Source organism: Lissotriton vulgaris, chromosome 9 (assembly GCF_964263255.1).
Source record: "Lissotriton vulgaris chromosome 9, aLisVul1.2, whole genome shotgun sequence".
NCBI lineage: Eukaryota > Metazoa > Chordata > Amphibia > Caudata > Salamandridae > Lissotriton > Lissotriton vulgaris.
This window is the reverse complement of record NC_141697.1, coordinates 372,478,244-372,506,014: the sequence shown is the minus strand read 5'-3', so window position 1 is coordinate 372,506,014 and position 27,771 is coordinate 372,478,244. Positions and strand designations below refer to the sequence as shown.

At 42.8% G+C, this 27,771-nt stretch overlaps 2 protein-coding genes across 2 annotated transcripts in view; one reads left to right on the top strand and one right to left on the bottom strand.

Annotated features, from left to right (window-relative positions):
- Nucleotides 1-23,046, bottom strand: part of PAPOLA (poly(A) polymerase alpha) — an 829,479-nt gene extending 806,433 nt beyond the window's left edge. The window contains exon 1 of the mRNA XM_086937747.1: nucleotides 22,760-23,046. Coding sequence (XP_086793873.1) covers nucleotides 22,760-22,767 — 8 coding nt within the window. The 5' untranslated portion in view covers nucleotides 22,768-23,046. The remainder of the gene's footprint in view (nucleotides 1-22,759) is intronic.
- Nucleotides 23,047-23,850: 804 nt separating this feature from the next.
- Nucleotides 23,851-27,771, top strand: part of AK7 (adenylate kinase 7) — a 404,956-nt gene continuing 401,035 nt past the window's right edge. The window contains exon 1 of the mRNA XM_086937746.1: nucleotides 23,851-23,975. Coding sequence (XP_086793872.1) covers nucleotides 23,883-23,975 — 93 coding nt within the window. The 5' untranslated portion in view covers nucleotides 23,851-23,882. The remainder of the gene's footprint in view (nucleotides 23,976-27,771) is intronic.

Here is a 27,771-nt window from a genome sequence, read left to right as displayed (position 1 = left end):
AGGGTGCCTGTGGCGTATCGGAAGCAATACAGGAGTGTGTCATGGGAGGTGGAAGCAATGCAGGGGGAGGAGTGTGCGACAGGTGAAAAAGCAACATGGAGCTGGAGTGCAGTGGGAGCAGAACCACCCAGGTGTGAGTAGCAAGGGAGGCGGATCAATATCAGAGAGGTGATAAAGCAACACGGGAGGGGTAGAAGTACACAAGAGCAAGCACTACACAATGGTGGGGTGTTGGGAGAAGCACATGGGCAATAAGAGCAATAGAGAGGGTGGGAGTACACAGGATATACAGCTGGAAAACAAGCACTCTCATGAAGTGCTTAACCAAAAACAAAAAGTCCTGCTTGAAAATTAAGCAGTTGAAGAGCACAAGCAGTAACAGCATGCCCCGGTAGAGAGACAAACACAAGAAGAGGAAGAAAATCCCACACCAGCTAAAGAATAAAAATCAATCAAATCAGAGTGACAAAGACAAAAAATGGTAAGAATTAGAGGGGCTCGATACCGACTTTAATCTTCAAGAGAGAAATTCTCTCAAATTTTTGCCGTAGCCAAACATGTTCTCCCACCTAAGAATTATAACAAGCATTGGAAAAGCCAATAAGTCTGGCACAGGAAGAGTTGCAATGTGCTCCACAATTCCCCACTCCTCACCCACCCACCCCCAAATAAAATGCTGAAAATGTGTCAAACATGAAAAATGTATACATAAAGGCGTAGCAACAACACAGAGACTAAATGCACTCTTTTTCAAGTGACTGTGCACATACTATCTGGCAAAATGCCACCAACATCCAGTAAAAGACAGCCTATGGATGAAGTGGTGTGACCTACTGCCTTGTGCTATATGCGGCAGACGCAAAATGTAAGTAAAATTTGAACTGACCAATGGATGAAGAGGGCAGATTGAAATCTTCTGCAGGTATGTATGCTTGTATTTTTTTTAGATCTCGCCTGAGCCAGCGTATGCGCGGTCTGGCGAGACTTTTAGTAACTGGGTTTTCAAAGTGCTAGACCGTCGTGGGCGGGGTAGGTGTCTACACGCCTGAGACAGCAGTAAGTCAGGTGCTAGTTTTCCAGCACTGACCCCACCAGGTCTGCCGGGAGGATCACCGCCCAGGGATTGAGGTCCCAGGGAGGGCTTCAATGAAGGGTTGATCCTGCGACACAAACCAGGTCGTATACCCAGTTCCTTAAGTATTGAGGAATACTATAGCAATTTATGAGCACCTTTGGTCCTGATGAATTGCCCTGTTGGGCATGAAACATGTCGACCGCACTTGGAATGAGGGTTGAATGAGGCTTGATTACCCTAACCATCACGCCTCAGTACCCCTCACCTCTTCACATATTTTAATGAGGCAGTGAGCCATGTTATTAAAGGTTCCCCTATTGGACTCCACTGACCTGTTTTAACCTCACCCACGCTCACTTTTGCACTTCCTAGGTCCCTCACACACATGCACCCACTGGCATAAGGAATAAAAGATCTCCGCGAAAGAGCAGCACTTTTGTGCTGCCCGACGGGCATTGCACCGCCAGCCTGCCGTTGGAGCAGGGTGCCAATGATGATACTGGACATTCATCGGGTGGGATGACAACAGCCATTCAACCTTTGGTATGTGTGAGGCACCCTAGATTCCGAAAAGGGATTACTTTACTCCCTGATTTGTCACACCCTGTAAGAGAGAGGCCACTGTGAGTTACTCTAGTTAATCCCGGTGGGGAACTTTGTACCTATTTTGTTGATTTTCAAAGTGCTACCCAAAGGCTTTTGCCGGCCTCCAGCGTGCGGTTACGCGCGCATTGACGTGCACAGCTGATATCTGGCTTTCTGTAATGGCTCATTAAGCCTTACAGCGCGTAAATCCCCTACCCTACCCCCTCCCTTCTCCCACTCCCTCCTCGTCAGCTTCTCTTATTAGAAGCTTCCAGCGTCGCGCGGCCAATGCTTGTTTTTATTTCCTCCACTCACTGGCTCTTCAGAGACAGTAAATGGTCTGTGGATCAGACAAACTCCCAACGGCGTTACCTTTCATGTACTCACAGATAAGAGAACAGGCTGTCTCCGCAGTAATACAAGTGACAAGCACTTACTACCCCTCAATGCCAACTCTATTAGGAAGCCCAAGCCTTTTTTTTTTAAATATTTTATCGTGTTGCAAGTGCCTCCCCGACCTGCGTTTAAAGCACAGATGACGCGATGAAAATGCACAGATATACGATGGGCTCTTATATTGGGGAACTGGCTTCGATCCACAAAACTAATCTTCATCTGCATAGAGCATCTTTACCACCACCCAATCCGAGTCGGCTATTAAATATTAACCAGGTCACTGCTCATAAGGAAAAGACGGACACCGGTCTATGTACCGCGCTAATCAATGTAAAGATGGGAGGTCAGATTTGACATGTTTAACAGTACACAGAACCAGTGATCCAGGTGATCAAATACACTAGATTGCTCCATCACTGAAATGTTTATTTCACACCACTCATTACCTAATACATACAGTAGTACCCTCTTCTGCAACAAAACGTTCCTCTAGCGATAAGGGTCTGGTATTTTAGAGATGCCTAATCGGTCTAGCAGCCGCCAACATGTTTTGCGACCAAGTGAAGACCAATGGCCAGGGGCCAATATCGGTACTGAGCTCACAGGTGGCCAATCAGCGCCCTCTTCTTCACCGCCCGCTCTACCTCTCCTTGCACATCCCTTGAGAGCAAGCAATGGCATAGCCAATAGGTCTTGCCTTTGGGACCTTATAAGTATTTAGCCATGCAACAGTTGATGTTGCAAGAAGGATATTGTGCTGCATAACTAAATACTTATAAGGCCGGGAAGAGCTACGCTCGCAACCAAGATGGCCGCGTAAGCTCCCGGCTCCGCCGACCGCCGCCAGTAGCTCATGAATCCTGCTATTGATCCAGAAATCGCTCCAGACTCCCGTGTGGCTGAAGTGTTGCTGAGCTTAAAGGTGTAATCCCGAGATTTCCATCTCCTCGAATGATGGAGCTACGCTGTGTTTTCATTCTCGGCCTAACCCAGCGTGGAAGCCAGGGCCTCGATTTCTAACCCATCCGGGTTGGAGTTGAACAACGTCGGCCGCGGGACTTAGGTGGCGTCCGGTCTCCCGAAGTGGAGAATATCCTGACCGGCTTGGATGGTGTTACGGTGGCCAGGTGGATTCTAAGGATACGGCGGTAAGACGCACCGGTTGCTGTGGGTGGGAGTTTGTTGCCCGAAGACCCTACTGACCTCCCGGGGTCGACGGGCTTGGATCCTCGCTTGCGGCGACGGTGTCTGGGCCGCGATAATGACGGGTGCTCTCCGTTAATGTCGGACCCGCTTGTACCGGTTACCCTGGAGTAGTCGACCTCTGGTGCCAAAGGTCTGATCTATCGCTTCGCGAGAGGATATGGAGCGGGTGGAATGTACGCCGTCGTTGCAGACATTAATGGCCGCCATTGGGGCGCTTCACTTGCAGGTCACCGCCATCATCCACAAAATGGACGTAACAGCCGAGAGTATGTGTCTGGGACCGGATCACAACTCTTCGATAGCTTTGGAACACGTTGTGTTACCCGCGATGCAGGGCATGCCAGAGATAGAGGACCCCGAGTGGAAACCTGATCTAGTGTTTTCTGTCGGCTCCCGAACAACAGCTTGCGAGCCTGGAACTATCAATAACTCAGCATACTCAATGCCGATACTCTGCTAATTTTATACTCCTGGATAATTTTATCAGTGACTATCGGATCGATTCATCATTCTTTTTCTCCCAGTTGACTCAATTACGTTCTAGTGCCTTACTGTTGGTGGACAGGTATCTCCTTTTGATTTGTGGTCTTCAAGTACTAACACGTTGGATCCGATCGTACCTCACTGACTTTGACTTTCTTGAACGTTTTGATTCTCCTGTTGGGATGGCGGTTCGAGCGGAGAGAGCTCGCACGAAAAATCGGAGTGGCCAGGGTTGAGTCGGATTGTATGGGTTTGATAACACAGCTTTATTCTATACGGGACTTGTAGCCTACAAGGATGCGGGAGTCGGGTGGTCTTCACAAACTCTCCCGGTTGTTTTGTAATTGCTGCTTCACAGTGTTTTGACCATAATACGGGGTGGTTTGCTTCTGGCGGGGAGGGAGGGGGGCCGGGAGCCTGTATCATATCTCCTCCTCCACTCTTTACCTTCTTTTAGGCTTTAATTGTGGGGCGACAGGCACACTGCTAGTGGGGTTAGGCCGTAGCCATTGCAGGGGTGCAGGGTGGGGGGAACGGGGGAGGGTTTTTTATTTTGTCTTTGTTTAGTTCTATAGCCTTTTTCTTTTCTCCCTTTTACGAGAGGCGGGTTGCTTATCCCGAGTCGATCTTTCACATAATCTGGGTGTCTGCTCTGGTCTTAATTATCCTGAATCGTGAGTTGGACGGAATCTGCTGGCGTCAGCTTAACGGGGTTGTGGATCGTATTGCTACTCTCTTTTCATATACTTGTTCATGCTGACGTCCTACTATCCTGTTCATTGATTTTACTGTATTGGCTTATTCGCCTACTCACCGTTGCAATGTATTTCACTGTATGACACCTGATATGTGTAATATTTCCTCTTGTTTTTCTTTATTCAATAAAAATATATATAAAAAAATACTTATAAGGCCCCAAAGTTGAGATCTATTGGCTATGCCAATGCTTGCTTTAATAAGTGTTTAGAAGACAAGAGGCTCGCAAGACAATTAAATCCGTTTCCAGGCCAGACATTAAAAGGATCTCTCCGTATGGTTCCTTTACCTCCTTTGCTGTCCAAGACAAGCCTGTGTGTTTTTTGTCAATCAGACATGAAGCATCTCTTTAATAAACAACTGTAGCTCAAACCTCACTTCTCTTCCCTCATGGTTAATGATAGCACTTAACCTCCCCTTCAAGACTTTGAAGTTCCTTCTGAAATCTGCATGAGGTGAGCCCTACACTGCTTGACCATGCTGTTTTACGACTAATATCTCAACAATACAAGGATTGTGTGGAAAAATGCGGTTTTTTCAAGATCATTTAGAGTACCTGCAACTTGCAAAAAAAGTAAAGAGGAGACCATCACTTGCATGGGTGCAATTCACAATTCTTTCACATAAGAGCGGATGATGGCCAGCAACATGAGTAGCTGGGCCTAGCAAGGTTAAAGCACAGAAATACTTGTCGGTATGTGACAGCAGTGAAGTGAATGTGCATTTGGATATTTATGTGCATGTAATGGGTCCCAACACATTACAGTGTTGATACGCATGTGGGAGATACATGGACATATCTTGATGTGTGCTGCAATGCGGTGGGGGATGGGGCATCTGGGCCACATCATTGACCTGACAGCCAAATGAATACTATCTGGGGCACATCCTACTATGGATTGATACGGAAGCGCCGACACATATACTGATAATGTTGGGCGCCATCAAAGCATACCCTGACACAAGACAACTGATTTATAGTCATTTACTTTTGTGAACCACATTTCAAGCATATACCGAGTCAACTATTACCACCTACCAACAATGAATGTCACATCATCAAAATGGTTTCAGATATCAACCAATGTCCCCTAACCTGTGAAAAACCCACTAATGAGCCAGTGGCCTAATGTAGTTTCAATCACTACTTCAAGCAATCTATCGGAATGGTCTGCTTTGTTTGTTGCTATGATTATGTGAGCAAAAGTACAGTTACAAACTCCATCCTATGTCTCAATTCACAGTTGGGAGAACACATTTATTAGATATGCACAATGCCGCAATCCACTACAACCCACCATCCAATAAAGAGAGTATTCCCCTTTACAACTGCACTATCAAACACGGATTATTCCCTTACCATGAGTCCCATTGGCAGTCGTGGACATTACAATGACAGTTCTATGTGCCAATAAGCCACATTCATAAAACACTGTTTGATAACTAGAAACATAAACACCACGATGCACGTGATGTGTTTATACATAAAATAATATTTCAATTACTCTGTACACTCACTGGTGTCCTCTTGAACAACCAATTTGTTTTCAACAATTGCTGAGTTCACTAACTAGAACTCCCCTGCCACAGCAATCTCTGCCATTTTCAGGTAATCTCAACCCAAAACAAATTCTTTATTGCTCGATTATCAAAAATCATTGCAATTAAAAACCATAAAATCACAAGTAAAAAACAAATCCATTATTCACAAATTAATATACAACTGTGTACACCTAAAAGGATGGTTATTTCTATGGTTGCATGTTGCACTAGAACATAGATACCACAGTTGCACTTTTTATAACAATTGTTAAAAATGAATAAATCAAATAACATATGCTAGTCGGATTCCCAGGGATGTGCAATAAAAACTATAGACATTATATGACATAGTGCAATAGCTAAAACGGGTCAGAGTACAAAAAGTTGTAGACATTACAAGTCTTTGTGCAAATAAGCAATTAAAAAAACAGACACTTCCATATACTCTTTGGGTACTAATCACAAAAATTGCCTAAGACAGAATCATAACATCTAGCTGCAAACACATTCAAAGTGCCAATAACATGGCAACAGCATCCATATATTTTCTGAAATATACCTTATCCTAAATTGCACCACAGATACCAGCAATTTGTCCATTGTTGCTAAAAAAATGTATCATCTGACATAATAGTGGAATTGACTCACCTGATAAACATAAAATAAGAGCCTGGCGTGCCGATCTAACACCTGCTTTAAGGAATAGAGGTTTCAATAATACAATGCGTATTTTAAGCAGTTTAGGACACACAAAAAATATGTTGAAAGGTTTCACATTGCCACCCACAGTCTATATTCCAAGTTTGGCCATATTTTTATCCAAATCGATGTGCCTTCTTTAGAAGGGTATATGCCAAGTCTTCATTTTAAAAAGAATTCCTTCACGTGGGCCGTAAAATGGGCATATAAATATGGCTAAATTTGCAGGGAATGATAGGAATTAATCACAGACCAGGCATGAGCTTTTGCCACTAAAGCTGCCTTATCCGCACTACGTGAATTACTTTTGATCTTTTTTCTAAAAAAATGTTTAAAACTGGGCATTGTCATTCCAGAAAGCCCTGTCTGCAAATCAAAACTGAAGGCATGATGAAATATGGGAACGCCAAGTGTATACATAAGTAGAATGGGCTATTTAACGCCAGCAATAATTTGCTAAAGAGTCACAATCAGACAGAAATAGGCACTACATACATTTTTAAAATGACCGTTGCACCACCATGGATTGTCTTTGGACACCAAACTCCAGCCTAATTTCCTCTCGGCCAGTCAACCTTGGGATCCCAAAGACTAACTTATATACCTTAATATCTAATAAAACCATTGTTTTAACATCTTGACCGCTGGTAATAGGTGAGCAATAAGCAATTGTTGGTTGTAGCTTAGTACCCATAACTTTATGGAGATGTTCATGCGATTAGCACCTTAACGATTTGCGTAAACATTTAAAGGCATAAATTAAAGTTAAAGTTTTTGCCCTTAAAACTTTAAAATGGCTTCTGAACAACACTGAATTATCAAATAAATACCCAGATAGATATTTGTTTTCACCACTTCAATTGGCCCTCCTCTGGCGCTCCATGAAGCAGTCTTACATTTCGCTGGGCCAATTTTCCTAATTTACGTTTTTTTCACATTCAGTTCCAGACCATTGACTAATATGTTATCATCAAATGCACTGATCAATCTTTGTAGGCCTATTAGGGTGTCGCTCAAAAGAATGGTATCTTCAGCATATTGCAGGTAGCCAAGATGCACCTCAGCGAGTTTGAGGATGGGCATTAACAGACTCAAGATGCTCTTAAAGATCTGGCATAAAAAGATTAAAAAGGCAGGATGCAAGACGCAGCTCTGTTTAAGGCCATTATAAGTTTTGATTTTTTGAGATAGAGACCATCACCTAACTTGACCTGGACCCAAGTATTTGTATTTATAAGAATTAGAGCATCCAATAACTTTCGGGGAATACCCCACTCTGCAAATTTTTTCTATAAAACTTAAGGCACTGAATCAAAGGCAGTTTTTAAATCTATGAAAACTCTCAAATTAATAATAGTAGTTTGATCCTTACAAAATCCTGTCTGGTTAATTGGAATTATTTTCTGCAGGGCTGCCCAATTTTCCAGGTCAATCAAACGAGAGGCAAAGAACTTAGCATCTACATCAGTTAAAGCAATTAACAGATAATTAACGGGCTTGTCAACTGGGCCGCTTTTAAAAATTGGTTGTATAATGCTACCTTGCCAGGACACAGGAACAATATTAATGCCAGCGTCTCATTAAAAACTGGAGTCAACACTTCAATCAACATAACAATGTTCACACAGAATATGTCATTAGGAAGTCCATTGGGGCCCGGAGCCCCATTTGAGCTAAGACATTGCAAAAGATTGACTGTTTCAATATTACTTACACAATCCAGATCATTTTTTGTATTAAAGCTGCCCATTTCATCTGTTCTTTAAACTTACTGTTTTTCACACAGTGTGAACTCAAATCAGGCCTAATTGCGTTGGAAGTCGATGAAGCGAGTTTTTAAAATTAATTATGTTTTTGCTCGCTGAGTTAAACTTCCATAATTAAATAATAATATTAATGAGTTTTGCATGTTTTGTATTAATTCAACCTAGAATAATGTGCACTTACATGAACATGAGGGAACTAACATTATGTGCTCTTGTTGCATTTGCCAGTTCGTTCAAAAATAATAAATTAACTTTGTCTTTCCGTTTTGTCAATATTTAAATAATGGCATGTGCTTATTTTTAAATGTGCTTTCGTCTATGTCGTGTCTCGTGTGAAAAGTCTCTGTGTTTTTTGCTTTCTCTGTGCTTAAGGCTAGGTAACAAACTAATGGGTTAACATTAGTGAAGGGGGTGGGTAACAGAATGACTTTCATTACTCAAATTAATTAATGTTTTGTGTTTCCTTGCAAACTAGTGCTACGAAAAAGAAGCCTGAGGCCAAGTTTTAAGATGGATGTTTTGGAGTCCTGTCATGATGAGCCGAGCACAGCAAAGAATAAAAAAAAGTTTGACGTTCATAATCATCAGTAAACAAATACGAGGAACTGTGCAGGATGTGCTCCGCGTTGTATTACTTTCCAAGGACAGGATATGGCAGAAAAGCCAAAGCTGAGGAAGCAACGAACTGTTATTTAATAAATTGTTGCAAAGACCTCGGAAGTTAATGTCACTTGCAGACAGCGAACAAAGACATTATAGAAGAGCACGATTTTGGAATGTAGAGGCAATGACTTCATGTGGACTGACGGCTGTCAGCCAATTGAAACGCAGGAGGACTCTTTAAAAGTATTCTTTTAGCTAGTTTTAGATAGTGAAAAGGTATAAAACTTGGCCCCTTGGGAGGAGCTTGGCTGGCTCGTTCCTGAATCCTGAGAGCGTGAGATGCTGACGGACTTTTGACTCACGTAAGGGAAATAAACTTATGCTTTTCCTTCTAGGATCCTATTGAGTTTAGACAGGGAAATAGGGTTTTAGGGAATGAGATTTCTTTTGCTTAAATATTTTTCATGCTGATTGATCTGAACTGACAGTCTAATGTGCCTTTACTTAATAAAATGATTGCTTAATAAATGCTAATAAAAGATTTAAATGCTCTTTACTTGATAATAAAGTTAATAAAATAGATTTTGAAATGACAAGCTGGTCTTGGTTATTTTAAGTCTAGTTGCCATTAGTTAATCCATTGCCTAGGTGACTTAATTAAATGTACATTTTTATTAAAATGACAAAGATAAACTGCAGTTGTATATAAATATAAATAGTCTTGTGAATAGCTCCGATTAATTAGGTCACATGATTCAGTTGGTCAATTCTTGTCTCAGTCATTTATGGGCCTTGTGATGAATTTATAAATAATGGTGAGTATTGTGGTGTAGGCTAGTGCTTTGAGACAGAATTTCTTTAGGCCCGCTGGATCAAAGCACACACCCCAAACAAGTTGGTAATATACCATATCCAGTCGTCCTTCGTGATATTAACACTATAGGCCCTATTGCTTCCCCTTTCGAGTTTGTAAATGATATCCCAAAAAGTTTTTGCATTGTTTATTTTAGATTATATGTGGAAACAATGGTTCCTGTGGTAGACAGAAGTAATAAAGGATTATGATACTATAATGCGCAATCCCTACAGATTCTAGGGTTTAATAGGTTGTCTGAGGGAGAGAAGGACTGTACACAACACAGTATAAGGTAAAGGCAACAGTAATTTATATAGTCATAGAAGAAAACAATAGTACAATTGAAATAGTGTATTGTGTACCCAGTGAAAAATAAAACCTATTAAAATGTGTGACAATTTGTAGTGGGAGAGAAACGACGATGAATAAGTCCAGGGAAACAGAGTTGGATCGTAAGCTTCCGTATTTGTTCTGAATCTTAAATATCCACACGTGGAGCCCACGACAGAGGTTGCAAATGCAGGAATCACCAACAGCGATCGACTAGGCAGAATTAGAACAGAGAATACATAACACTCTAATAGAATGAAGAAGAAAAAGAACTAATGTTTTAAAGATACAGTATGTGCAGAATACTACATACCCCCTCCCCATAACAAAACAAAACATATCCTCCCCATAAACAAAACAAATCAATACAGAACATAGTCCTTAAATCGGACAGGAAGTCTGTGAGCACGAGTATTAACAGATACATCAGCATCATTTGGAACATCACAATGACAATTATCCACATCAAAAGAAGAATCACTGGGAAAGTTATTATCAGAAATAGAAATATCAATTTGTTGATTAGTACAATCAAATCCCGGACCAAATGTAAAATCAGCATTGTTTTCAGATTCTTCATTAAGGCATGTTTTGTTAAATATATCAACATGAGATTTAGAAATCTTAACTACATTGTTTTTGCTCCACCAACCCCTGTTATCAAGTAACACAGAAGAACTTGTGACCCAATGGACATGTGTCCGCGTGGGTTCGAACCCCACTCCTGGTACCAAATTGTAGTGGGAGAGAAACGACAATGAATAAGTCCAGGGAAACAGAGTTGGATCGTAAGCTTCCGTATTTATTCTGAATCTTAAGTATCCACAAAGGGAGCCCACAACAGAGGTTGCAAATGCAAGAATCACCAACAGCGGTCTGACCAGGCAGAATTAGAACAGAGAATACATAACACTCCAATAGAATGAAGAAGAAAAAGAACTAATGTTTTAAAGATACAGTATGTGCAGAATATTAGTGAGCAAATACATAAAATGGTTTCCAAAGTAGTTCTAAAGTCGACCCTCCAAAACAATATATGATGGGAGTGGTTCGCTTTATTTGAGTCTATGGCGTTTTGACCCATATGTTTGGGGGGGGGGGGGGGAGGTCTCCAGGACCTAACGGTGTAGGGACTCGATGGTGTGTAAAACAGATGTGCGAGCAGAAGCTAAATGCTTTCTGCCGCCCTGCTTGGCATACGTCACAGCAGCCTTGGAACAGAGGACTGAGCTTCATGCTCGAATGTTGACAGAATACCTCAAAGCAGGCTGTATTCCACAAGGCTGGTAGGTCAGGAACGTACCTGCCATCTTTAGAGAAGACCCGACATGTTCACGCCACTGGATGGTGTTGGGAGTGGAGATGGCATTAGAACATGCCAAAGCTGAGCTGAAAGAAATTGAAAAACTAGAGAAAGAACTTTTGGGAGGAGACTGAGTGGCTGAAGCAATAGCACTCCTAGACAAACTTAACAAAACCATTGATGATTTCAACTCCACAGGGCTGAAAAGGAAAGTGGACAAAGTAACCAAAGATATAAAAAACTTCACAAAGGAAAAAGAGTGTATCCCTACTTGAGGGAGGATTATTACATCACAGCAGGGTCACAGAACAGACAGTTCACCTGGGGAAGATACAGGATAAATCAACCAATCACCTTTTCGAAATCCTCTGGAGGTTCAGAAGATTCTGACGCACAACCTGGACCCAGTCGCCCAGACAATCATCCAGGCCAACCTTTTTTATACAGAGGCGGCAAAGCCAAGGCCAAAACATGTTACCAATATCCGGGCGAGAGACAAACACGGAGGAAACACTACCAATGGGGGCCGCAGCCTTATTAGAGTGTACACATAATAACATTATATCCAATTTTAATGTATCTCACCATCTACTAACCTTCAGTAGAAATTTCTTTACTCAGTAAAGGGTTGTCATATGTCATAACAGAACGTACAAATTACTTTAATCTAAAGACTGAACTCTTCCAGTTCTTTAGAAAAATACGACTACATCTATTCTTTAAAGATAGAGAATGCATACAAGATTCAGTCACAGGTTTGAAAACACCCTGAACCTTCTTCCCTTCAAATTCAATGATGCCACCAGAACTGATAACCTTTGAGAAAATAGTGCTCAGTGGCCTAGACAATCATAAAAGTAAGAAGTGCTTCATACCTTACAACATAACCGAACAAGAGCGGGAAGCATTAATGACTTTAAAAAGTAAGAACGCAATAATCCTCAAACCTGCCGATAAAGGCGGAGGTATTGTGATTCAGGGCAGAAAAGATTATGAAGTAGAAATCACGAAACAGATCAGTGAGGAAAAGCATTATAAAAAACTCAACAGAAATCCGTTACAGACATTAGGAAAGAAATTTTGAGAATGACTACTGAAGGCAAAGAACTAGGCTTCATTACTAAAAAATAATTTGAGTTTTTAAAATGGAGAAAATCAAAGGACTCCTGTTCTGTACACTATCCCGAAAATCCATGAGTGTGTGACCAACCCTCTAGGACGTCCAATCCTATCCGGATGTGGTTCAATACTTGAGCCTGTAGGATGCTACATTGATGTCTTTATAAGAGAGTTTGTGCCCTTACAAGAGACCTATGTAAGAGATAGCAGCTACATGATTAATCTCATAGACGGTATGCCCTATGATATCACGTCAGATTGGCTGGCTACCTTGGACATCTCATCACTATACACAAATATACCTCAAGAGGAGAGTATTCAGGCTATTGAAAAATTGCTAGAGACCAGACCCAAACCCACTCAGGTTCCCACAGAATTCATTATCTCTCTCCTAAGAGTAGCTTTGCAATACAAATATTTTGTTTCAAAAGGTACTTACTACCAACAATGCTCGGGCACCAGCATGGGAGCAACTTTTGCTCCAAATCTAGCAAATATATACAAGGATAGTGTAGAACAAACACTTGCCTTAAACATCAACAACAGATATTACTCCAATATAAAATGTTGGAAGAGATACATAGACGATATTTTTCTGATCTGGTCTGGCACAGAGAATGAGTTTCATGACTTCTTCCATTATCTCAATAACATCCAAAACCATTTGACATTTACATCTACCATACACAAGTCAGCCATAGCTTTTCTTGACCTCTGGATCAAATACGAAGACAGTACAATGCTTCTGGCATATAAAAGTCAGCATCCTAGAGCACAGAAAGATGGCCTGCCCTTCGGGCAGTTCTATGTCTCTGTTGAAACTGCTCGCATAAAGAAGAGCATATGAAGGAAGCTCAGGTCCTTAAAGAAAAACTCCTTGCTAGAGGTTACCCTAACAGAATAGTAAGAAAATCACTGAAAATGGCCTGGTTCTGTCCCAGGGAGGAGCTGCTAGTCACAAAGGAGAAAGCACCACTAAAGAGACTGATCTGTGTCACAACCTTTGGTGTACACATCAACAAGGTCAAAAACCTTAGTACAAACAATTGGCATCTAATTAAAAACATTGACTCTACCATAGAGACACCCATGTTCGTTTTTAAGCGAGATAGAAACATCAAAGATCATTTAGTACATTCCTTCACGGAAAAAGCTAAAGAGAAAATACCCAACACGATTGCAGCAGCTTGGGGCTTACCAGAAGTTAAAGGTCATTAGAAATGCGGGAAATGTGTAGCTTGTGCGTTCACCTTCGAAACAAAGACATTTGAGCATTCCAATCTGAAACATACCCAAGATTGTGTTTCATGTTGTAGTACATGGAACGTGGTGTATTGCATTTGGTGCCCCTGTGGCTTACCCTACTTTGGCCAAACTCAACAACCCATTAAGGCATGCATCGCACAACATCAAAGCCGCATAAGATGTTCGGTACCCAACACGACCCTGGTCACGCACTTTGCAGAAAATAACCATACACAAGATGAGATCAAGTGGCAGATAATTGAGAAAGCCACGAACCCAGAAAGAGGAGGTGATTTCACCCAAATTTTGCAAAGATCCGAGTGTTATTGGATAGAAAGGGCAGATTATTACCCACTGCCTAAATTCAGCGAAGGAGTGGAGGGACAATGTGGCTTCTTTGACAAACTAAAGCATGCACTATATACCATTCAGCATAAACATATGTACCCATAGAAGAATCCTATTTTCGCTAGCTGCTACCCGTGGGGCGGCACCATAATGATTCACTGCGAGAATAGGCGTTCAACATTGTGCACAACTTCTATGTTCTAGTAGCATGCACAGCCTCTATATCAGAAGGAACTGTAAATGCAAACAACTGTTATATAGATTGTAAGGCCCACTGAAACGAGTGTGGCGTATATTGTAATGCCCGTTTTAATTTATCTAAATCTAACGTAGAATCTGTTTTATCGAGAAAGTGACAATTGATACACTTTTTTTAATGTACATACATCACAGCGTGCCACACTCGCAGATTACTGGTATTATTGTTGTAATGAAGAGATAAATACTTCACATCCCATCCCAATGCAAATTAAGAAAAAGTATGTACCGCATGAGAAACTTGCATGTCAAATGTGCATGCATACTGTTATACCTGGTTGCGCACGCATATTGTTTTGCCTCCTTTGATTAATCCAAGTCCCATGCAAATTGAGAAAAAGTATGTTCCGCGCGCGATCGAGAAATTATATGTCAAATGTGCATGCATATTGTTATGCCAGGTTGCGCACGTATATTGTTTTGTCTCTTTTGATCAATTTAGGTCTAACGTGGATTCTGGTCTATTGAGATAAGATATCTAATTAATTATTTTGTCTGCAAATGTATACACTTCATAACTGTGCAATGGGCCGTTTATCACAGGGCACAAATAAGAGATTAATACTTCGTTTTACCTCCCGACGCAAATAAAGCGAACCAATCCTATCATATACTGTTATGGAGGGTCGACTTTAGAACTACTTTGGAAACCATTCTATGTATTTGCTCACTAATTTTCACAAATATTAATAGGTTCCATTTTTCACTGGGGACACAATACACTATTTCAATTGTACTATTTTTTTCTAATATGACTATATAAATTACTGTTGCCTTTACCTTATACTGTTTTATATACAGTCCTTTTCTCCCTCTGAATCCATAGCGATTGCGCATTATAGTATCACAATCCTTTCATACTTATGTCTACCACAGGAACCATTGTTTCCACATATAATACATATACCCTGGTTCCAAGTGAGTAGGGTTCCCCTGTAACTGTTTGTTTATTTTAGAGGCATTTAATAATATATACCATAGTCCTGTTTGGTAATGTGATTTCAACGATCACACCTGAGTCTATATGGCCTCCAACGTGACTGCAATTTATCCTTAAGGGCATGGTAAGATTGCAGTTATCTATAAGAAAAAGCTACACGTGTAGCTCTATTAAGTAATTGTTTTAATTTAAATACCTTAATTGAATACCATTTATTACGTATGGTTATAATGGATTCATTTTTGCACATTTTCTAGCTGTACATTTTTCAACCAAAACCGAGGTAATATAGTTCCATTTATCCACCAATGAGCCTTCCTCCATCCGGCCCAGGTCACAATCATTTATTAAAACCTCAGCAAACTTCATTGTTTCATTATGATTCCCCAAGTGCCATACCAGCCTTTTCAAATTATACGAAGAATATACTGGATAATCTCAACTCCCCTAATTCCCTCTGTATCTACAATTATTTCCATGTTTTCATTTAGTTGGATGGCCATATTTTCCTTTGCATACACTAGGACTTTTCCTTAGTGATCGAGAACAAAGCCATGGGTAAGGAAATATAACTACAAAATACATGTATTAGAAGAATTGCAATGATTTAAAATGTGAATCTAAACTTTATTGTGTTGGCCATTAATCAACCAAAATGTATTTCAATGACTCCTAGATGATCACACATTTTATTTGGTTAGACACGCAAATCAGTGATAACTCAGAGGTACTGAATCTCCAACTACACTTACATTTGTGGATACTAATTTGTTGTGATATAGTTTCAGCTAATCTTATTTCGTAATCTCTATTCCTTGCGGAATATAATAATCCATATTTGTAAAGCGTGAAAATATCACCCCTTATGGTTTCAAGGCGCTAGGAATATAATTCTAAGAGGAAGACAGGTGGCTGGTAAAAAAGGATACTTTTATGAAAGGGATAATTAAAGATTAACTGTGAATTGCAGTCTTAGTTTGTGATTAAATAGTAGACACATGCCAACAGACCCTCATGACAGCAATACTTAATATGTATCATTACTTGGGCTGTACTGAAATAAGGTTTAATGAAGTATAAAATATATTTTCCAAAAAAGGTCACGCAAGCAATAAGATTAATACGGTACTATACTAAATAGCATGTAGATGCCATCAAGAATATTATCGGCAGATTAGAGCAAAACAAGTCTGAAGTGGTGCAGAGACACAAGACCAACTCCTCAGACAACTCTTAAAAACACCCTGTGATATTAATGCTTACCTACTCTATGTAAGAACATTGCTGTATGCTTGTTCTTTGACCCTATTCTCAAAACTAGTATATTTAGTACTCATTTGTTTTATTTACAGTGCTTTATTTGAGCCAGTGGCTGCAGGAGGTGCCCCGTTTGGGGCAACGCTTATTTTTCCTCAATAGACTTTGATCCAAAGCAAGAGAGGGGAATAAAACAGGGGGGGAAAGAAGGAGAAACAGAAATATGGACAGTGAAAAAGCAGGGTTGGAAAAAAGCTGCAAGAGTGAGATAAAGAGGCAGGGAGGGTCTGATGGTGGATTAAAGAGGCATGAGTCAGAAATAAGACTATCCAGACTTGGTCTTTAGCACCAGCCATAGGCTTCTTAGAAAAACGTTTGGTGCCAGCACTTGTTCTTTTAGAATTTAAGCACTGTTTTATTACATACCTAAAAGTGAACCTGGTGGCAGAAGTGAGCAAGATCTTTAAGGGTTAATCCAGATGCCACGCTCTGGCTCGGCTCGAGGTACTCTTGGATCCTTGAACTCAAAAACGATACTAGCTTTTCATGTGGCCTCTGCCCTCCACTCACGTAATGCATCAAGAATGTGTTCACTCCGGTGAACAAACTAGGACGTTTCCAATCCTAATTAATGTCCCTTTCATTTTGACAAATAATACGGACCAGTTCTCCACTCCTGAGGAGACCCCTTCATTAATGCATATGAGAGCACTTTGAAGCATGCGAGTTTAGGATGTGTGCTGTGCAGGATGACTTTGGTGTAATCAATATCTATACTCTATACTACTATTATAAAGAGAGAACTGTGTCCTTTGAGCCAGGTAATCTCGAAAAGTACACCACCAATCCAAACACCCAATACATGTTTGAAAACGTCAGGGCAAGCAGAAGGACATAGGCTATATAAATTTAAAAAATAAACGTTATTTACAAAATTTATATTAAAAAAAAAGTAGTCCCTCCAAAGTAGCGCCGGCCGCGACGTGCGTGCTCACGTCAGGAGCACTGGGAGGAGCGGAGTCCGAGGAGCGGCGGACATGGCGCGGGGGAGGAGAGGTGACCTGAGGAGCAGCGGACAGGCCAGCGGCGGTGCGAGCAGCAGAGAGGCGGACATGGCGCGGGGGAGGAGCAGCGGCGGACAGGCGGTGAGGAGCAGAGCGGCGAGGAGCGGTGAACTGAGAAGCGGGAGTTGAGGTAAGGCTCCGGGGACAATGCCGGGGCAGGCGGGTGTTGGGCCAGGCGGGGGACGGGGAGTTACAAGAACACAGGCGGTGAGGAGCAGAGCGGCGAGGACTGGTGAACTAAGGAGCGGTGGCTGAGGTAAGGCTCCAGGGACAATGTCCGGGCAGGCGGGGGACGGGGAGTTACAACAACACAGATCGGCTGAGGAAAGGCAATGTCGGGGCAGGCGGGTGTCTGGGCAGGCGGGGGACAGGGACTAACAAGGTGACGGGTGGAACATTTTGCAGGTAGTACTGTCCAACCTCCATTGACTCAGGCCAGGCGGGGGTCGGGCCAGGCGGGAAAACAGATCGGCTGAGGAAAGGCAATGTCGGAGCAGGCGGGGGCACGGGCTGCTTGCCAATGTCGGGGCAAGCCGGGGTAGGGGAAGCCTGAAAGCTCCCGGACAATGTCGGGACAGGCTGCTAGTAATAATATAAAACTATAATCAAGGCCGCTGAAATTAAGCGGCACGGGAGGAACAAATTATGTGGCATAGCAAATAATGCATTATTATGCACCACATGTTGAAGTATTGCTCAATTATTTTCACACGTTAACACTGCATGATCAAAAGTTACCTAAATATCTGTAACACCTTCAAACAGCAATCACTTACTCAAAGGTGAACCGTATGTGTGTCAATAGGCCTGCCACAGAGTGGTAACACGAGTGGTAGCTTTTTTTTTTTTAAACAATTGAATCGTTTACACTAGAAAAAAAGATAGTTATGCTAAAATCTGCACGCTATGCAGAAAATTTATGGATTATGTGGTAAATCTCTGAATATGTGGAAAATATGGCACAATTCCAGTGGCCCCAACTATAATGTTGCTCAGTACACAATAAGAATATAAGCCACATATAGGGTGCACATGACACCTGCTTTGCCGACTTCTGGTCAAAAACCCTGACCCACCTGTACACTGAATGCTGGCTCCTGGGGGATGTCCCAGACTCATGGAGAGGCTCGCTACTACAGCCAATTCACAAAAAGGGCCCAAAATCTGAACCATCAAACTATCGCCTGATCGCCCTTCTGGACTTAGAGGGAAAAGCTTACGCCAGTGCCATCTTGAGGGGCGTCACAGACTGGACGAACGCTGAAGGTCTCCTCCCATTCTGCCAAACCGGATTTAGACCAGGGTCCGCCACAGTCGATAACATCACTGCACTTTCTTATCTGGCCCACCACGCTCGGACACGCAAAAGTCCCCCCTTATTCGCCTTCTTTATTGACTATTCGGCGGCGTTCGACGGGGTAGATCGTGCAATCCTGTGGAGAAAGCTGACCCAATGGAACATCAATCCATCTTTGTTGAGGGCGATCCAATCCTTGTACCACAAAACGTGGGTAAGAATCAAACTCGAGGGACCATGCATCCGCAAAGATCAATACGGACCGTGGTTTAAAACAAGGGTGCATGCTAGCCCCACTGCTATTCAATTTATACACAGCGGACATGGAGAGAGCCTTGTCTGGGGCAGCACTGCTTATCCCAAAAATCGGCGGGACAAAAATTCACTTCATGCAATACGCCGACGCCCTGGTGCTCTTGGACCATACGAGAATTGGGCTACAAAAGGCGCTGACAGCACTTGCCGCATACAACGATAAAAACAAGCTTGTAGCAAATCCATCCAAGTCCAAAGTCATCATCTTTGGAGAGTACCCAAAGAAAAAAACATTAAAATGGAGGCTTGGCCACCTTTTGCTGGAAAGCACTCAGCGGTACACTTACTTGGGCATTTGCTTCCAGGAGTCGGGGCTCTCAAGCGCGCACCTAAAGATCATCCAAGGCAAAGGCAAAACTATAACCTACGCTATTTGCAAGCGGCACGCCTCCTTATGCAGCCCGTCCACAATGGCCATCCAACGAGTACTTAAAGCAAAATTAATGCCGGCCCTAAATTACGCTCTCCAAGCACTTCCAGGCAAACTGCATAAAGATCTAGAAAAAATTCACTGCAGAGCCTACAAGAGACTATTTCATCTTCCGAGGTGTACCAGAAACACTCTCGTCCGCTTGGAGTTCTCACTCAACCAGCATACTTGGAAGAGATGGCCTCCCTAAGCAAATACTACTTTCCAACAACGACGGCCAAGGAGAACACACTTAAGGTATCGCTGAATTGTATCTTCAGAGAACCAGGGAATCCCTGGTCGGCCACTCTCAAGGCGGCGAAGGACCATCTCAATCTCGCCATCGAGTCTTGGAATCCCGAATATGTCAGCTACACCGCCATCAAACACTCCATCAAAAAACAAGTCCGTGCGCGGTCACGAGAACTGGACCTGGAGTCGCTGGCAAAAAAAAGACCTTCACGAGTCCTTGTGCTTACCACACATCCTGCACAATCCCAAACACCATCTCAAGCAGGCCGTGGGCCGTGCAGCCCTTCACAAGACCTTAGCCTACAGACTACATCCGCTGCCTCTTAAAGAACTATATGCCTTCGGCACGGCCGGCTCAGAAGTCCGGGAATGCAGGCTCTGCAGGTACAAACGTGAGTCACTGGCTCACCTACTATTCTGCTGCCCGGCCCTGCGCATGGCCCGCAGTCTCTATCTCAGGCCAATTCTAAGACAATCAGGAATCCGCACCACAAAGGAGGCAACCATCTATCTTTATACCTTGACAACGGTAAAGCACATGGCCTCCTTCGGAAAATTCATTCACCAGAAACGATCCCTGCTGATGGCCCCGGAGGGCCTATCCTTATAGTGACTTTGCAGACCCATGCCTCAATATGAACCTTACTCATCGTAACCCCAACTCCCTGGGAGGCACAAACTCCCTTGGTTTTAACTTTTCTAACCTTGTATTTTGTTTTAATGTAATGGTTTTGAGTAACCAATCAATAAAAATAATTCAATTCAACCTGCTTTGCCTCGTATTTCACTAATGAAAATTTCATGGGGCAGTGGGAGCAGAGGCATGAATGTTTAAAAGTTTGTGTGTCAAATCTATCAAGTAACAATTGCCTCTAAATGCAGTAATATAATCTGATGTAATAAAATGGGTACTTCTGCATGTTGGTTCTAAGACCGAAGCCAGACCCTTAGCTCTGGTCTCTGTCAATTTGGTGGCTTGCACACCTTATTCGATGCATTGTAATGCTCTCTAGTTCAACTCCTTCCACAAGATATTTACCTCCCTTTTCCCCATCTCTCTCTAGTAACATCTCATCAGTTATTTCTTTTTCAAAAACAGAAAAATAACGTTTCCCAAAAAAACCTTTGTGTGAATACTTAGTTAAAGACTTGTCTGTATGCACCTTTAAAAAAGTAGTGCACAACAGGGGTTGAAAGCTGGGTCTGTTTGTATCGTACAGCTAACAATAGACAGATACTTGAGTGGGTGTTCGTGTATTTTAAATTTACGAGTACTGAAAAATAAGTCTATGCTAATAAACTAATCAATAAAAACGAAAATCAAACGCACGACACATTTCAACTAAATTTTGATTCACATGAGCGTTGCTATCTCGTTGAATAATACAGTTGAGTTAATACACTAGCATGAACGTTTTACTATGTGAGGATTTTAAAACGTTTGTGTTTACCAGTAGCCAATCTCGTAGCACTTTATATAACTAAATGCATACTTTAGAGCGAGGCATTTGTCTGTAGTAGATGAATTCTTCTCACTTGGACTAGTTTCCTGAAATCTAACTCCAAAATTCGAATGCCCACCCTAAAATGATCGTGCATCTACAGTACAGGCGTGGCAGTTTTCCAATCGGTTATCACATTCGTACTTAATGTGGCAGACTTGAAGACTTTAGTGAACCAAAAAAAGGACAAACTTTGGCTGCAGTTTATCCTTCGCCTGTATGTTTTTTCAAGGGAAAAGAGAATTCAGCACTTTGGAATTGTAACTCAAAATATCAACACTAGAGTACTGGTGGACTGCGTGTTATTTTCATTATCTTTAAGTTAGCATTTAAAAATTCAAAAGTATAAAGCAGGGATGCGTTGTTATAAAGTAGGGGGGGTCGAGGGACATTGTGGCAGAGGTGTGTTCTTCGTTCACACTCTCAACTTGAGCCTTCTTGGTGGATGTCAACCTTTGTAGACTGGTCTTCGACATTACAGTCTTCATCTCCCCAACAAGTGAAATGCCTCTCATGGGCTTCAATCGACTTACTCATCACACGATCGCTGCATTCATAAGGGTATTAGGTGTGTAAACCATCACAGAACACCGATTAAAAAACATAGTGTATAAAAAGATTAAGAACAGGTGTTTTAAATGCAACTGTTACAGTAAAGATGGTCACGCGAGAGGATTTCGACCACGAAAGACCGCTTTTATTTAACCATAGAGGAGTCGTTCCATCAGAGCGTAACGTTTATCTCATCCTCGCAAGTCAACGGCCCTCTAGAGCACTTCCAATAGCATATCAATATTAACATGGCACGTTTATTATTGCTTAGCAGTGCAATAGCTGCCCTCCATGTGGGCAACCGGACTCATTGAGAGTCATAGTTGTCTTTAACTGAAGGCGCAGGCTATGTGGAAGTGCGCCCTAGGACCACAGGCTCACGGACAAAGGCGCGCCGAGAGTACTGGCAGGCCTCAATGTTTTCAATGTTTCAGGAAGTCACGTGGGATCGCAGTTATGGGAGAAATGAAATGGGGAAAGTAGCTCTCGGTTTTCTCTCCCCTCACCCACAGTACAATGCAAATGCTCCCTGAACCAGCAGCCCAGAAGCTCCTCTCCGAGATGAAAACCACCCGGGTCTCCCATCCCCGGCACAACTTACAACGGCATGATGCGTTCCCCGCCGCAAGCGGCTCAGCTCCCTGGCTTATCCCGCGGAGGCCCGGCACATCACCTCGCGGAGCTTCCAGGCCGGGCGCCGAGCAAATCCCACCTCTACCTCCCACCGCCGCCGTGACCGCCTCTTCCCCTAAGTGCTGCGGGCCGCCGCTCCACCTAACATGGCGCCCGCTGCTACCACAGCAACCTTCTAGAACGCCATTGCGCAAGCACGTCGCGCAGACGCCCTGACTCTACATTCTATTTCCTAGAAGCCTGTACCGTTTCATTGAAAGAGCTTCGACTCACCGTCTGGCAAATGAGCATCATGGGAAACGTAGTCTGTTCAATATTCAAACGTGAACAAGAATGCACCTGAGCGTTAAAGTGGTGTACAAACTTATAAAGACGAAATTCTGATATTGTAGTATATTACCGCGCCTAAAACCACACAGTGGTGTTAAAAGGGCATCGTGTACACCTGTAAAATGAACACTTCAAAGTATCACATTTAATAATGTACAAAATGAATGAAGACGATATATTGCAGCCGATGACCTCTCAACTCCCATTTCTTGCATGCTTAAACCTAAATATAAATATTCACGATATCTACTTTTTTTTTTTTTAAAGAAAATGAGTGATGACGGCTAACTTCAAAGTTCTTCGACTGTGTTCTGCGGCTGCCATCTTCCCATGGGAAGGTTGTATATTTTACTTCGATGTCAGCATGTAGAGCAACAGAAAACTCCTGTACGTAGCACAGATTTGGTAAAACAACCAGGCAGGGAAAACAAACCCTGATGTTTGTTTATGAGAGTCAGAAACCCTCCTTTATTACCGATAAACTGGTTACTGTGTTTGCTACTTCACTTGTCTACGTATAATCTTTGTAATTCAATCATGTGTTAGTTTCCTCAACTAAACCCTTCCGATCATCTTTTGATAACTATTTTCTACGGTTTATGCTCTTCTTTACCAATTTAGCACAATACGAATATCAATATTTACTACGAATCTTTGTCCCTCCTTGATGTCTTTTCTTCAGAAGCCTCCTCCCTGGTTACCGGGTTGCAACTAATGTTTGCATTGGCAACCCGTTTGTCAGACAGGCACTGCAAGGCACCATGGCAGAGGAAGGAGAAGAGAAGTTAATCGTGAGGAGCAAACGGGTGTTTTTCAACCACCTGGATTCCTACACTGGCAAAAACATTGGGAAGGTGAGCAGGAATGAACCCCCGAACATTATGTGAATTGTTTACTGTGTACGAATAAATGTCCATAGCGTTAGATTCAGAGCCAATGTTGGACACGAAGATAGGAATTAAAGGTAGTCTTGGGCATCGTTTTAATACTTGTTTCATAATCCAGTGAGCAAACTAGTTTGAACCTCTTGGTTACGGTAGTATCCTCTAAAATGGCAACGAAAGCGATTTTATTGCACCATTTTTCCTTCACAATCACTGCTAGCATGGGAAAAACCTCACCATGGAAACCTTTAAATTGAGGGTCAAGGTGTTTCAACAAAATAGAGTGGAGTCACGAGTGGCAGAGTCATGAAAAGCACTCTGACAGTCAACATAAACATTTTTTTAACTGCCACGAAGGAATACGCAACAAGGAGAAACTTTACAGTAAATCTGTTTTGTCTCAATTGGTTGCAAAGACTGTATTTTAAACTACCTTATTGGGGTTTGTTGTAGCTTATTCATATGCAATGTCATCTTGCTTACTTCAATTTCATGGCAATGCTGAATGCAGTATATTGTCAGACTCAGTGATGCACACATTTTACTTTCTACAAGTGCGTTTCCTCACACAGTGACACGCACACTTTCAACTCCCATCTATCCTGTATGCAGCTCAGCGCCCACTGTGACACCTCAGTAAACTAAGCAGCTCTTTTCTTGTGACAAACTCCCCATTTCATTCTGAAATTTCATCACTGTGCTCACCATTCATGTGCTTGCTTATTTCAGTGAAGCGCACTTTTACAATTGTGCGTTATCACTCATGGTCACGCGCACACCTTGAACCTCTCTTGCTTGCAACAACCTGAACCTTTTATTGTTGCCAATAATGTGTGCCTTAAGCTCATTGAACCTTTCTTAAACTCAAGGCATTCTTCCACTCAAAGGTGAACCATGCATGCCATGGAAAGAGTGGAAGGAATATTTCTGTAACTATATTGAAACTGTGGAAAACGAAAATTTCACTCCTATGAAGAAAAAGAAAGTACTATTGTATTGCTTGGGTCCAGGAGGTTTAAAAACGTACAATAACATTGAAAAGAAAGTCAGGGAGGGTGATGCTGTCTTTCAGCACGCTTTGGATGATCTGGATACCGACTTTTCACCTATTGTTTGTGTTGCTGTCGACCGCTATATATTTTAAAGAAGGAAACAGGGCAAAGACGAGAGCATTGCTGAATCCGTCTCCGCTTTAAATACTTTATGTTAGACCTGTCTGACTTTTTGGCGAAGTCCCTCCTAATTTTTATTTATTTTGTCCCCTTTTTGCCCCTCATACCCTTGTTAATTTTTGTGTCTACTGACTTTTTGTAGGTGTTGGTCAGGGGGATAGGTGTTTTCTTCCCCCCTCATAATCTTTTACCTTAGGCCCAGAGGCCTGTTCTGACAGGAAAGTTGGCACCACCTAAAATGGTGGCCACCAACTGCCCCAACTGTCACCAACAGAACCTGGCTATAGCCTAACATAGGGCATTCCAGAACCTTCTGGTCCATTCTGGACCACTGAAGGGCAGCCTATATAAGGCGGAATGTGGGGCAGCCATTTTGTCTGTCAGTGAGGAGCAGCTAGAGTGAAGGTTGAGGTCTAGTAGGGGTAGGATTCTGAAGGGTGGTTCCCTCTACAAGAGTAGCCCCCTGTCAAGACTTTCCCACCTCCTAGTCCTGTTGTCCTAGCCAGGTTAGCCCATCCTGCTGACCCTGGATAGAAAGGTTAGGGGTTAACTTTAGTAACCTTGGGAGCTGTGAAGTACCCTGCCTTGGGAACTGACCTAAGAGTTCCCCTGTGTCCTGAATCTGTCCAGTAAGGAGGGTTAGGGGTCTAGTGCTGAGGAAGTGCTCTGTGGACTTGTTCTGAAGGAGCCTCTCCATTTGTAACCCCCCTCCTCGTCATAGTGAAGAAAAGAGGGTCTTTCATTGGACTAACTCAAGAATTGCGTTTTCCTAAACTGAACCTTTGGTGTGTAGCAAGTTTCCTCACCTGTGGGTCGGCAGAGAGAGCTGAGGAACCTGCATCCTGCGTGCCATCGATAGCGGGACCCCTGGGGCACTTGTCGCGCTATGTGGCAGCGCCCCCGCAGGTTCCACTGAGCCTGAGAAGCCTTGCGAGGCTTCCCTGTGTGAACGGGACCCCAGGGGCGCCTGCCGCGCTGAGCGAGAAGCGGATCGATTTCCTGCGCTGAAAGCGCTGTGTCCTGCCAGCGCTGTTCCGGTGATTAGAGCAGGTTTGCCGGTCATTTGAGGGCGAGGCTGGAGGAAGCCGAGTGGAGCAGACTCCGGAGTCAGCCACTGCTCACTCGCGCATGCCCGCTCGCGCCACGCCTCTCCAGGAAGGCGGAGGCGGGATCAGTTTGAGAGGCGCCGGGAGCTGAGGAGCGACTGAGGTGTCAGGCATCGTCTTTCCCTTTCCCCGCTCGAGCGCCTCAGAAAGGAGCCGGCGTGAGCGGGAAGGGAGGGGAACCCAAAGTGTGCTCGCAATAGTTTCTCCGCCCCAGCATCCAGGAAACAGCTGGTGGGGCCTGGAAGGTATTTTCTTCGTCGTTTTCCCCGCCCCAGCAACCAGTAAGTAGCTGGCTCGGCGGGAAGAGGTGGAGAGAGGCCTGGCGGTCCCTAGAGGAGCCTCAAATCACCAGCGACGCGTGGAGACTGGGACATCATCGTCTCCACGCTACAGTAAGGAGCTCTGAACCCAGGGGGATAGTGATAACTTCTGGTCATTGCCCTCAGCTGTATAGAGAAAGCTGGGCCAGCTGAATAGATAATAATGCAGCTTCTCTTTAGACTGTTAATATCCCTATAAATATCCTATAACTCTGAATCCCCACAGTAACTGCTGAGCTGTTAGGAACTGTGGGAGGAGGATTAGGGGCACCTCATTGAAATCTAATTATATGTCTCAAGAATCTTTACAAAATTGAATGCAGATTACTGATGTTGCTATCTGATGCAATGTTCTTTTAATAACAGTTCCTGAAGCAGGTTACCAATTCTAGAGTTGGCGCTATTGATGTACATGACATCCAAATGTGATAAAGGTTATTGTCAATGTGAATTTTTTAATGCCAAATAGACCTGCTAATTAGGTTGCTATTAATTCTATAATATCTGCCTGTGCTTACATTGTGTAATAGTTTTTTCTCCCCAAAACTTTAGCGGATTGTTTCACTTAATTGATTGCAAAGTACTGAACTGTAAATTCTAAAGTATAAAAGAACAGAGTATATTATTTTTATAAAGCAGTACTTATTTTTCCACATTTTTGGTGTAGCGTTATTTTTTTGTGATATTGCGTGGTTTTACTCTTGGGTGGTCTGCAACCTTAACACTGTGCCTCTGAAATGCTAGTCTTGCCCTAGGCCAGGCTACCCCAGTTCCAACACTTTAGCTTTGACATGCAGATTTGGGCAATTAGAAGAAGAATTCATACGTGACCAGATAATTATGCACGCCAGTAACTCCAACATCCAAGACAAACTTTGGGTTTATGGCGAGTCACCTTTGAAGGAAGTGGTCGTTTTAGTTAAAAACGCTGGAACTTACAGGCAGATGTGCCAAAGCTGTTCTTGCTGAGCCTAATGTAGTGAAGGCAATTAATACATCCAAATGCTAGCAAATTAAGGTCCAAAGGAGGTTCCCACCAGTATCCTGGTGACACTTACAAGAAAAGTGAGCCCTGCAAGAAGAAACACGAACAAGTCAAGAAATACAATGATGTAACTGAACGAAGATGCTATCGTTGTGGGTCTTCCACTTTGCAGACTTCAAAAAG